At 33.4% G+C, this 13,404-nt stretch overlaps 1 protein-coding gene across 1 annotated transcript; it reads right to left on the minus strand.

Moving 5' to 3' along the window:
* Positions 1 to 908: 908 nt before the first annotated feature.
* LOC110780762 (E3 ubiquitin-protein ligase ATL31) lies at positions 909 to 2,393 on the minus strand. Its single transcript, XM_021985083.2, has one exon. The coding sequence runs from the start codon at positions 2,250 to 2,252 to the stop codon at positions 1,080 to 1,082; it is 1,173 nt and encodes a 390-aa protein (XP_021840775.1). The 5' UTR covers positions 2,253 to 2,393; the 3' UTR covers positions 909 to 1,079.
* Between the last annotated feature and the right edge of the window lie 11,011 nt (positions 2,394 to 13,404).

The following is a 13,404-nucleotide window of genomic DNA, read 5'->3' on the forward strand; positions in this document are numbered from 1 at the left end:
AGATTAGAAATGATTTAATTTATCCAAACACTATCATAGAGTATTTTATAAATAGAGGTATAATAAATCGTGAATACATTATAATTTTGGATCTTGTATGTAACAAATTAACTTGCTTTTTCTATTTTTTCCAATAACCCTTATTCTTCATTTATGAATATGTTATCTTGTCCCACTCTAGACCATCCATGTTATATAATACAAAGTATTTCATTATTCTATGAAGTAAATATGATGCTTGTGTAACGAATCAGAATTGAATTTGAAAAGTGAAAAAAGATGGGTGGATTTGGACCAACTAATATATATTCCTCTTTCTGTCTCATTATTTAAAGCCATCAAAAATTTGACCAATAAACCTTACCGGAGAATTTTGAAAACAAAATGGTGATGTTGTCCGCCATGTTAATTTGAATTGTTTATATGAATAAGGCAGTGACTACTTTGACAAATACTATCAATGAAGTTAACACACCAATACAACTTAGTCGTTGATCTTAAAATTTACAGTAATTATATACACTAAAATTCATATTGGCTTTTAAAAAAATCTTATTAGCTTATGTAGGAGTAAAACTTCAAATTACAATCAATACATGAAAATAATTTAAAAGAGTTGTGGTCCTTTTAAGTTTTAAGAAAACACTTCTAATGTAATTCAAACTTTTGACTTTGTCCATTTATCTAATCGACCAAACTACGCTTTGCTTCAATAATATCAATCCTTTCTATAGAAATTTGACCAACCTTCCCACAATACGTTCATTCTACCTCCAAACGTACATACTTCGTATAAATTATGTGTGCGGCATGAATATATTTCATTCACACTCATCTACTACCTGTTTTCATGTAATTCAATTGTCATATATACACCCGAAAAATCGGCCAAATGTACAGAATTCAAATTCCTACCAAAACAAAAAGTCAAAAATTGCACTTATTTGTTACAATGTTTTACAGTGTGTTGGTAAATATTGTTACCACAACAAAATTGGAAAATAAATAAATAAAAAGAACCATATGACTATGACTATAGGAGTATAATTTACAGGTGAAAAAATGTTAAATTTAATTAATTAGACAGGTAACTGATTCAACTCAGCTTGCATAGTAGTACCACGCAAAGAGACTTCTCGAGTTGTAGTAGTTGTAGTTACATCATTCTCCCTAACAGAACCACGCAAAGACCCACCTCGTCCTCGGTTGGTAGGTGTAGTAGCCGCAACTCTTGGAGACTTTATGGACGGCGCCCTAGTAAAGAAAGGCGGCGCCAATGAAAAAACCCACCGGTCAGACCGCCCAGGTCGGTCCACCGGGACACTACCTGGCCGACCCCTGCTACTCCCTTCACCGGACCCGACCCGGTAGCCTCTTCTTGAGCTAGTTTCTCTAGGGAGGACTAACAAACTAGTAGTCCTTTCCAAATGACCGCTCACTATTTGTTTCCGTACATCCTCTGGTAATCTTAGCGTAAATCTCTCCATATTCTCCCACTGTTTTACCGCCACGTGTCCTGTTGAAGCCGATCTTGTAAACTTTCCTAACCATCTTGGCCGTCCAAATGATAGGTTCCTCATCGTACGGCTCCTGCCCATTACTCGTCCATGTAAAGGCTGCTCCATTGATTCATTCTCCTCGTTTTCACGGTCATCGTTGTCGTCATCCCTTCTTACTTCGTCTACACCTACCTCCACAACGACGTCGTTTGTTGGAGGTGGTTCTCCAATGACGGCTTCAGCGAGGTTGCAACGACAAACGGGGCAAGTAGTGTGACCCACAAGCCAGGCATCGATGCAATCAGGATGAAACACGTGGTCACACTTGGGTATTAGCCGTAGAGTGTCGTCATCTTCGAATTCCGTGAGGCAGACGGCGCATTCCAGCGCGCCTTTCCCGATCTTTTCGGACTTTACAGCCGCGTAATCGAAGGTAGGGAAGCTTTCGATCACTTCCGGGTCGAGCCCACGCGGAGCTCGCCGCGATTGTCGTATCGAACCAATACGACGATTCCTCACGGTGCCGTTCGTGGAGGTGTCGTCGGAGCAGTGGCGAATATAGATGGAGAAAAACCCCATAAAAAAGAGAGCGGCAACTAGGACAATGATGATAACCCCCATAGACGGGCTGAATCTGCCACCGGAATTGGGGCCATACTGGTTGGACCCGGGTTGATTCGGCTGAGCTTGGGCGAGTGGACTCAGAAGGAGTAAGAGAAGGATGGGAGTGATTGGGTGATTATGGATAGTCATTCGGAAACTATTCAATAAATTAATTTTTGTTAAGATACTTTAGTGGCGTAAATTAGCGCCGGAAATGGCATTAGAGGAGAGAGAAAATAAAGAAGAAGAAGAAGAGGAAATAAAGGAGGGTAGGAGGATAGGAGAGATGGGGTTATATAAGAGAGGAGAAAAAAAAAATTGATATAGTGTCGTGTAGTGTAGAATAGAGACTTTAGATGAGAAAGATTCAAATTTGAGACTATTTTAACAATGGTGGATTTTACTCATTGAGCTATGTATTACTGATTTTTAATCTTTATTTTCAAAATAATAACACTTCGTATTAGAAGAGATACTTGAAGATTTAAATGACTCAACCGGAAATGATAAGAGAATCTCTACTTACAGGTCACAGATATAAGTGCATAACGTCGTTAATGTGGGTGGATTTTTCACCATCCCAACTAAACAAGATTGGTTATGTAGTGTAGATAAATGTTGTTTCATTTTTTATGTAAGAATCATAAGATTAGATAGATATAAATACTATAAAAACGTCCTTATATTAGACTTAAACCAATAAAAGCCATAGGATTTATATTTGCATAAAATTAAATTATCGTACTTTTACATAATTGTTAAATACATAAATTATTTTGTTTGTGCAAAAAAGGGGGATTACAAAATCTCTCCATGTGAATGATGTGAATAATTAAAGAAGATAGAAATGGACTTTTTGGTATTTGTTGGCGACTTGGGGTAGATGAAAATATAATATTGAACGTGATGTATAAGTTAAGTAAGAAAATGGTAACGGGACATGTTGAAATTGCAATGGAAAACTCTCATATATGAACAAACGATTCTAGAATAATGGACAATTAATTGAAGAATGAAGATCAATAATGAGAAGTTTTCTAGTAGCTTAAAAGCGGACAAATTAATTATCCAATTGTAGTGGAGTTCTTAATTCCAGTTAGGCAAGAGTTTGGAATTATGTTGGTCATAACTGGTGTGCCACGTTGATCATTGTGGCTGCTGACGGGCCTTTGCTTTGCCTCATTTTCAAGAGACGGCATTCTGTCATTTTTATTACGGAGCAAGAGTATTACGGGTTTACGGAGTAATATTTTTAGATTAGCTAGTCTCCTATCAGTTTATATGGTAGAAGTTAGATGATAGTTCTAGCCTCTAGGTACGTTAAAGGTGGATGAGTGGGTGACGTGACACATAATGAAATACTCCGTACTTTGTTATTTTGTAACAGAATTTGTTAAATACAGGTTTGGACCACATCTGTTATCAAGAGATAGAACCAACTTAATAAGATCGAATGAGGTTCCACCTTAAAATTATATGGCAATAAGGGGAGTAGTCCCTTATTAAGTACAGAATAATTAAGATTTCTCTATTTTTTTATCAATACTAGATTATATCCCGTGCATGCACGGATATTTTAAAATTATTGTTTCATTCATTATCATTATCATTACCCCATTGCCTCAAAGAGGCTCCCGCAAGAAGCAGGGTAAGGGGGGAAAAAAATTGCACATATGTCGTTCCTGGTGTTTATTTTAGTATAAAGTAATAGATGAGACGCGTACATGTATTATTTGGAAATGCATAATTCAACGTAATTTTTCCTGTCTAATTTGCTTGTTACAACTTACAAGTATGCTAAAAGTTTGGTTGTTACAAGTACTCCGTATTCATGAACAATTTGTACACTACTCCATAATACGGAGTACTCCGTAAACGTAATAGACTCTTTGGGCCATAGAGGACTAGCGGGTATGCTAGATTGCTGGAAAAGGTGGGGTGCAAACTAGAGGTTAGTATAGCTGCTCCATCACTTATTGTACTATATGATGGGGAAAGCTTTTCCCAAAAGTATGGCCCGGTGAGTAGGGATGGCAGCGGGTTCAGGACCCTATCCGGATTCTGTCAGACCTTACCCTAAAATTAGGGTATGGATCTTTATTTTTTCGGATTTTTCATGAAATGCCCCCGAGGTTTGCTTTAATGCACCAAATACCCCTAAACTTTCCAGAATGCACCAAATACCCTCGAGGTTTTAATAAATAACACAAAATGCCCATAATAAGCATTTTTCGTCCATTCCGTTAAGTCTCCGTTAACATTAAATTTTTTTCTTTTCTTTTCCTTTTTTTTCTTTCTCTTTCTTGTTCCTTTGTGATGTCTCCTCTTCTTCCCAGGAGTCTGCAAATCAATCCTCCAAATTCCATAATCTCCGCTCCTTTCTAACTCCCTCTGTCAATCCTCCAAATCCCATCATCTTTGCTCCTTTCTCTCTCCCGTTGCTTCTTCCAAATCAGTATCCATCGCCACCCACAACCACCAAGGAACCCTTCCTCTTCTCTTCTCCTTTTCTTTCTTAAACCCAGAAAATCAACTTTTACATCCCAGAAAAATCAGCAAAAATCAACGATTATATCACCAAAACATTCGTAACAAGATCCAAAACCAACAAAAAATTCAAAACCAACAAGATCCCAGAAAATTTCCAACAAAAAATACTCCAAATTAATCGATGAAAATACTCCAAAACCCTATTGTGCAGATTTATTCCAAAAAAAATAAAAAATGTGTTCTTCCCCAAATTGATTTTCCCCAAATCAATTTAAACCTAAATCGCAAAATCGTGTTCCATTGATTCCCACCTGGTTAAAATGGCTGGAGGATCTACGAATCCTCTATACCTCCATCAGATGGTCTCATATCATCTCCATCTCTAAACTCACAGGATCGGAGCTTCAGATTACCGAACATGGCGTCGGTCGATGGAAATGACGCTTCAATTCCATGGTGGTTTGAGATGAGAAAGATGATGATATGAGAAAGATGATGGTGGTTTGAGATGAGAAAGATGATGATAATGATGGCGCCGGTCGATGGAAATAACGCTTTCATGGTGGTTTGAGATGATGATGATGAGAAAGATGATGATGGTGGTGTGGTGATGAACAAGCAATTAACTTCACGTACATATTTTGGGTCAATTTTTGTTTTTTTTAATTAATTAGATTTTTAGGGTCTTAATTTTTTAGATAATAGTTAATTATTATTTTTAGGGGTTTAATTAATTTAATTAAGTGGTAATATTATGATTAGTAGAGAAAATTGTTGAATAAGGGTAAAAAAGTAAAATAATGTTAACGGAGACTTAACGGAATGGACGGAAAATGCTTATTATGGGCATTTTGTGTTATTTATTAAAACCTCGAGGGTATTTGGTGCATTCTGGAAAGTTTAGGGGTATTTGGTGCATTAAAGCAAACCTCGGGGGCATTTCATGAAAAATCCGTTATTTTTTAGATCCTATAGGGTAAGGGTAGGGTATAGGCATATGCTGTTTTTTTTAGGGTAGGGTAAGGGTTTTAATTTTTCAGACCCGTATCCCACCCATACCCTACCCGCGGACCCTTAAGACCCATACCCTACCCATACCCTATATTTAGACCCGCTTAAATTTTGTTATTTTTATGTACTTCACTTTTTTTTTTTTGGATCTTGATGATGAAGTAGATGATGATATTGACGATAACTACTACTAAGTACTGAATGGATGCCTATTTATTAACATTAATGTTGTGTAGTTAAGAATGTGGGATTTTGTAATTTATGAGCTTCGTACTTTAAAATGTATTGTGTTTAAGAGAAAGACAAGGATAATTTTTGAAGACTAGCTATTTATTTGTTTTAAAATGCCTTATTAATCGTTGTTCTTGTATTATTTTTTCATATTACATATAATTGCATACAAAAAAGGAAATAAAAGTTATAATTTTACGCGGACCCGCATAAGACCCTAGACCCTACCCATACCCTGTCGGACCCATAGGGTCCGGGTAAGGGTCTTATAATTTTAGACCCTATAGGGTAAGGGTAGGGTATGGGTATATGTCAAAAAGTTAGGGTCCGGGTCCGGGTATTACTAGACCCTACCCAGACCCTACCCATTGCCATCCCTACCGGTGAGCCAAATTAGCTTCAAACCGGGCCATACGTGCCTCTGTTATGACTAAAAAGTTCATCTCCATAATTGCCCCTTTTGGGCGAAAAGCTCGAATGGGACCGTCCGTGCCTAAGGCTACATGATTCATCCGATATACGACAAAAACCTAAGTGACTGTTAAAAATAAATTCACATTATTCAATAATATTGTTCAATGATACCCGAACCCGATTATATCCGACTAATAACCCAATTTAACGGCCCTACCTATGTTATGACTGAAAATTTCATGTTTAAATTAGCTATTGGGCCAAAAACAGCAAACTTTTCATGTTGCTTTGAAAAAAAAAATCAGTTTGGGAGTCCAAAGCCCAAAAGAAATGGTTCAAACACTGAAACTGAGCCTAAAATTTGTCCCCAAACCCGTGTTTTTGGGGCTTCTTATTTTCAAATTTAAAGTTAATATTGCAATGTTTACCATTTATATTAGTTTAAAAAAATGTCCATACATAAATAATTGATAAAACTTTAGTCTATAGTCTCTATAATATAATTGGCCTACCAATAGAGTGCTAAATATACCAACAGAGTGCTAAATATAAAATCATATACTACTTGTCTACTTGTATTTTATTTATCGTATGATCATGATGACTTCATTAATTATATAGTAGCGTTACTTTTTTAACATTTGAACAACATATAATTTGTAATTGTAATCCGTGTGTGGCGCGGGCGATAGTGGCGGACCTTGAACGGTTTTACGAGGGGTGCGATAGAAAAAAAAATTAAGCAATATACTATGTAATTATACAATTATACACAAATTTTAAGGGGACGTAACTAAAAATACATTACAAAATTTTTCAGTCGGGGTGGGTCCAGCCAAAACAAAGATCCGCCCTTGCCGGGCGATGTCCGGTTGCTATTTTGAATAATAAAATTTTGTGATTTTTTCAGCTCAATATATATTTGACCAAAATACATGTAGTCCATAAAATGTGAAAATATTCAATTAATTTATCAACTACACATGTATAATATGTCATTATCATGCGAAATAATTCTTCAATTAGATCATATTACAATTTGTTTAATTTATTTTCTAATGGAACTAAGTGATTCAAATTAATAAACACCAAATTAGATATAAACATGACATTTATATAGTTGATGCTTATGAGACTTATGATATCATGTTTAGTTCATGGTTTTCATAATGCTTTAATTGTTATGTTTATTCTAATATAGTCCATAAGAAATAAAAAGGTAACATAAAAATTTACTCCCTCCGTTTCTTTTTGTTTGTTACGTTTGGACTTTTGCACGTTTATTAACGTATGATAAAGATTCTTTTTCTTTTTTATTAAAAACATAAACCAAGTAAAACCTCAATCCACTAATCATTGCAACAACCAATAAGATTGTTTTATTATCAAAATGAACCAATAATGGAAAATCACAAAGATTACTAACTTAACATACTTGGAAATTGTAAAGAAATTTAAATGAGTTGAAAAAATTAGACCAATTATAATTAAAAGATGGCACAAAAAATGATAGTATAATAAGTTTATAAAAGAAAATATTCTCCCACGTAACAAGCATTGTGAAACACCCTAAAAGGAATACGTAACAAACAAAAAGAAACGGAGTAGTTGTTTAGACTTCACGTTAACATGTGTTTATAAATTAATGTGCATGGATAAACAACAATTAGTGGTTGGGTAAGAGGTTAATGAGAGTTATTCTCCAAACTTAAGGTCTTCCATTTGAAACTTATTATATTGATGTTTATTATCAATAATATCACATAACCTTGATGAGTGGATTATGTAACGTAAATAAAAGAGTTTTACGTGGCACATAAACTTTATTCGCAACGCATTTTAATATATTAGTGTAAATACGGAGTAATTCACCGTATTCAATTTGGTTGCGGCCAAGGACCACCACCAAGTTCCAAGTTACAATTTGTCAAACTAATTAAGTGTTATGAAAGTAGGGAGAAATGGGGAGAGACGAAGAGAGAAACTGGCAGTTATAATCTTATTCTCATCAACATAATATGTACACATACGTACATTATATAGGATAAGGATGTCAAGGGTATAATGGGCATCCATAATACAATATATTTATAACACTCCCCCTTGGATGTCCATTATCTAAAACAATACAATGGAACTATAATGTACATGAGATGATGCCTCATTAAAAACCTTTCTAAGAAAACCCTGTGGGATAAAAACTTAGTGAAGGAAAAAAGAGTACAACATTCATCATAATACGCTTGGGATGTTGCCTCATTAAAAACCTTACCAGGAAAACCCAATGGGACAAAACCATGGTTAAGGGAAAAAGAGTGCAACGCGTATTTTCTCCCCCTGATGAATACATCACTTGAGATCTTCTTGTTTAATGAATATAATATAGTTGATAACTTTTCAAATGTAGCAACATGAAGCTCTTTGAAAGTTGATTCTCCACAATTTGACTTGCATCTTCAAATCTTCACTTGTATGCACTAGGTGAGTATTTATATCACCAAATTTTTTGAAAATAATACCTGAAATAATATATTTTCTTGTACATAATATTACAAAATGTATCCTTTCATATTGGACATATATAAACCTTCTTCTGGAGGACATATATAAACCTTCTTCTGGAAATCATCAATGTTGATCAAAATTTCTCTAGTCATACTTTCATGACAATACATGATAAATAATAATATCACTGTATAACTTAGGGTATAATGTGATTTATGGTTCTTCTGGACCATAAAATAAAAGTTAATGTAAGGACATTACATACTCTTATCTTATAATTTTGAATCAACTCATATTGTACAAGAATTCTTTCGTGAATAAACTAACATGTATATTTCATAATTCTGAAGTGCTCAAACTACTGGTTGAGACGACATTTCAAAACACTCTTCAAGAGTTTAGATAATATTTGATCAATGTTATGACATTCATATGTAAAACTTAAAAGGCCAGATGTTTAAGAACATCATGTATAAGTTCTTTAGGAACTTTTCTTATTTGCATGATTCATAACATGCTATCAAATCAATATTACATATATACTTCTTTCGCAACAATTAGCCCAATGGAGTAAGAATCTCCTCTTATAAATTTTCATAAAGTTGTAAATTCGTCTTACCATTCTTTGGATGCATATTTATATACGACATCATAATAGTTTTGAAACATATATAACTGTATAAATGAAAAACATATCATGATAAACATAAAACAAACTAAGTGTATGATGAATGATGCATTTACATATTAACTACACATGTATATGAATGTAAGACTCAAAATGCAAAACATTGTACAATGTGGATATTTCATATCCATAACTTGTTGGACTTCAGGTCCATGAGCTCATTTGATCATCATAATGATGTCTACATCGAAATAGACATAGATTTACGATCCCCTATTCAATCCATTATTTCTCGCATATGCATTATATTTCGGTTCCATCATATATATACCGGTATCATCAAAATTCTTCAACATATACTTTGCATGCTATTCATCAATGATATCTGAATACTTATTCAATAGGTACCATTCATCTTTTTCATGGGCCATCTATTATAGTTCAGATATCTACCACTTCAAGAGTATTTCATACACTATATATTAGTGTTTTCTTTCTTTTCAATAATATCATCAACTGCATTATCTTGCCCTTTTCATATAAATAAATCTATATCTTATCACTGTGTTGGAACCGTATATATAATCTACACTTCAGGTGTAGAGATTTAAATAAATATTGGCAAGATCATTATAGTAACATCGAGCACTATGACCATAATACACATTTATGCATCTGAACATGTAACAATTTAACATAATCAAGTCATAGATATTTATGTCCAAGCATACTTCGAGGACATACAGTTGGCATTTACACTTACTCATATGGGGATCGATATATTATCTTTTAATTTTGCCAACTTATTCTAGCTCGTCTCCCCCTAAGTTGGGAAAATATTTTCAATATATTATGGGGCGTAAAATCTATCACCAACTAATAATACACTTTTCAATGTGTATTTTGATAATTGTTTCATATTTTCATTCTCTTCTGGAGATCAACATTAAGCACGGGGAGTAGATGCACTGTGCAGTTGTATTTTTTTTCTTCATATTTTATCATTTCGTGCTGACGTATGATTGCCCCAATCAAGAGATTTATGATATTTAAATCAATCACAAAACACTTGTAAACTTCTTGGTGATCTCCAAGTCACTTACTATCATTTTTGGTGAACTTCAGATCACTTACTATCATGGTGAACTTTAAGTCACCTATCATATCATTATACAAGTTTTCAAATTAATTAATATCTCTTGTATTTATTTTCTCAATTGATTCATTATAACTAATCGATTGAAATACAATTCAACCTCATCATTATGTCTTGCCTTTGAATATATACAATATATGAGGGAACCTCAACACATAAACTTTTATTTGACAAGAATTTTTAAATTTTCATGACGGGTGTTCTTAAACCCAGATGGCCTGAATTATCACATTATCATTTAAAATATTTCATTCGATAACTACTGGTTATCTTACTAAAGTGATCACTTTAATTATAAAATACTATAATTTGGACATATTGTGATGTGATATAACGACACAAACTGGTGTCGCATTGCTAATAGCAAGACAATTTAACAAAACTTATGGAAAGATAGCTTATACTCTTCTGGAGTATTCATTGTAATTGTGGTACATATCAATTTCAATAAACATATTCATCTTTATTCATCTTCGGGATGATATCAATATCATAAACTCATACCCGTGTTCATAATTTATGAACAAAAAAACCTGTACCACATTTACCATCCATGTATTATTTTAATCCATATACCAATATTTTGTAAACTTAAAAGCTATCTCCCCTAATCTTTGCATATATTCTGTTCTTAACTATTGTGGGAGCTATTTTACCTACCCACTAAACATATCTCTTCATAAATCTATTCTCATTGATATATGAGGGACATCCTTAGACTTTAATAACCAGTTATGAAAGTAGGGAGAAATAGGGAGAGACGAAGAGAGAAACTGGCAGTTATAATCTTATTCTCATCAACATAATATGTACACATACGTACATTATATAGGATAAGGATGTCAAGAGTATAATGGGCATCCATAATACAATATATTTATAACATGAAGCTATTTGTGTGCTAACATACACTCTTTATTATGTACGGAGTACTGCTTTCTGATGACTCATCGGACATTGATGTTAGTAAGTTAAGATTTTATAGGTGAGTGACTCCATAAGTTTTGGCCGGCAAAGATATGGAAGCTGACCAACAAAAATACTACATTAATCTTAACTAAAATATGGTCTTAAGTGCTTTTGTTCACTTTATTAAAAATTTGGTGTACTAAAAAAATTGGTAAGTAAATTTGTCTTTTAGTTAGATTAAATAATTGTGTGTGACAAAAAATATGTGATAACCATAAACCAAAGAAGGTATGAAGCAAACAAAAAGGGACATCAATTTATAGTATATGACTATATATATGGCGTAATCTTTTAGGGACCGATATAGTACAATGTACTGATGCCTGATGGACATGAGACATGCATTTCATCCTTACAATAGGTCTTGTAGAGTTGTAGGCAACTAGACAAGAGAGAGAAGCTCGCTAACAAATATTAAGCGTGCTCTAAGAAGACACTAACAAAAGAGCCTTGTTGACAAAATTAGCTCAAGTACAACACACAATATCAATATCAATTAACTATTCAATCAACCGTACTGAACCCAACTCAAATATATACCAATTTGCTATAACAGATTGAGGGATAGGGAGAAAAATTCACTAACAAACCCCATGTAAGATTAGATCATGAAGTTTCAAGATGCACTATGAATTTAATCGCTCCAAAACCTTCTCTCAAACTCTCAATAGGCAAATCACATTACAACTCCGAGTGTAAAAATTACTACGTTCTACTAGTAGATATTTCCTCAATTCTATAATAGTAAACAAACAGGCCATAAAGTTTCTCACTTTTGCATCATCCGCGATCTCCAATGTACTTTTTTTACCATTAATATTTTTCATTTTCGAATATTTTTAATTGCGTATTATTATAAATTATAAAAATTTGGTATTTGAAATTTTTTATATTGAAATGAATCCAACCATATCAACAAGACAATATTTTATAAAAAAAATATTTTAATTACTAGGTCAAAGTTTTGACCTCATGAATATCAAAAGTGATGAATTTATGTACTCGATCCGTAACAAAGAAGTATCAAATATCCATCTAACTTGTGGGAATATATTGTAGATAATATGTCATCTGTGATGATCTTCCAAGGAGACATGAATAACAAATGAATTTATTTTCAAAATTTTGAATGGGTTTTTATTCGACTTCATTTATCTTATTCTTTACCTACTTTGTAAGCCAAGTAATCAAAAATCAAATTTCAATTGTGCTCCTACTACAACAACTTCTAGAGCAATCACTCCTATTTTAATTTCTTCTTATCCATTCAAGTCAAAATTGTAAAATAATTAAACAATTTTGGTTTTGGTTTTTTTTTTTTGTATGACACATGTCATTAATTTTCCCACGATGGAAGACTTGTCCTACCAAAGTACCAACCTAATAATCGCAACAATAAAGTGATCTAACCTAACTACCTAAGCATTCTTTGTACGGAATAATGCCTACAGAAGAAATATTAGAGATATCAAAGTCGGAAGTCAACGTCACTATAACAGATGGCCGACTTGTAATAAACGATCAACCTCTAACTGTTTTGTATGGATTTCAACAAAATTTGCCTCTATTTCAGTAATTTGGAAACTTTTAACTATATACCGGTTGATTTTGCAAGTTACTACGGAGTAGTACAAAGAAGAATTTAATTGTCATAATTAGTGATTATATTTTAATTTCTTAAACAGTTTTTAGTCTCCTAAAATGCTTTTAATTCTTATTTCTACTTTGACTTTTACGAATAATTATAAAAAATTTGCCTTCATTTTCGATCTATAAGTATTGGTAATTTGGTATATACTTCGTACTACTACATACTCACTTTGTCAGATTATTCAGTTACGTTTCACTTTCTAACTTTGTCATTTGTATGCAATGGTTAGGTCGTAATTTTTTTATTT

This window comes from Spinacia oleracea, chromosome 4 (assembly GCF_020520425.1).
Source record: "Spinacia oleracea cultivar Varoflay chromosome 4, BTI_SOV_V1, whole genome shotgun sequence".
NCBI lineage: Eukaryota > Viridiplantae > Streptophyta > Magnoliopsida > Caryophyllales > Amaranthaceae > Spinacia > Spinacia oleracea.

Bases quoted from the DNA above. Each gene is read 5' to 3' on its own strand.
- LOC110780762 (XM_021985083.2), bottom strand. From the start codon at position 2,252: ATGACTATCCATAATCACCCAATCACTCCCATCCTTCTCTTACTCCTT.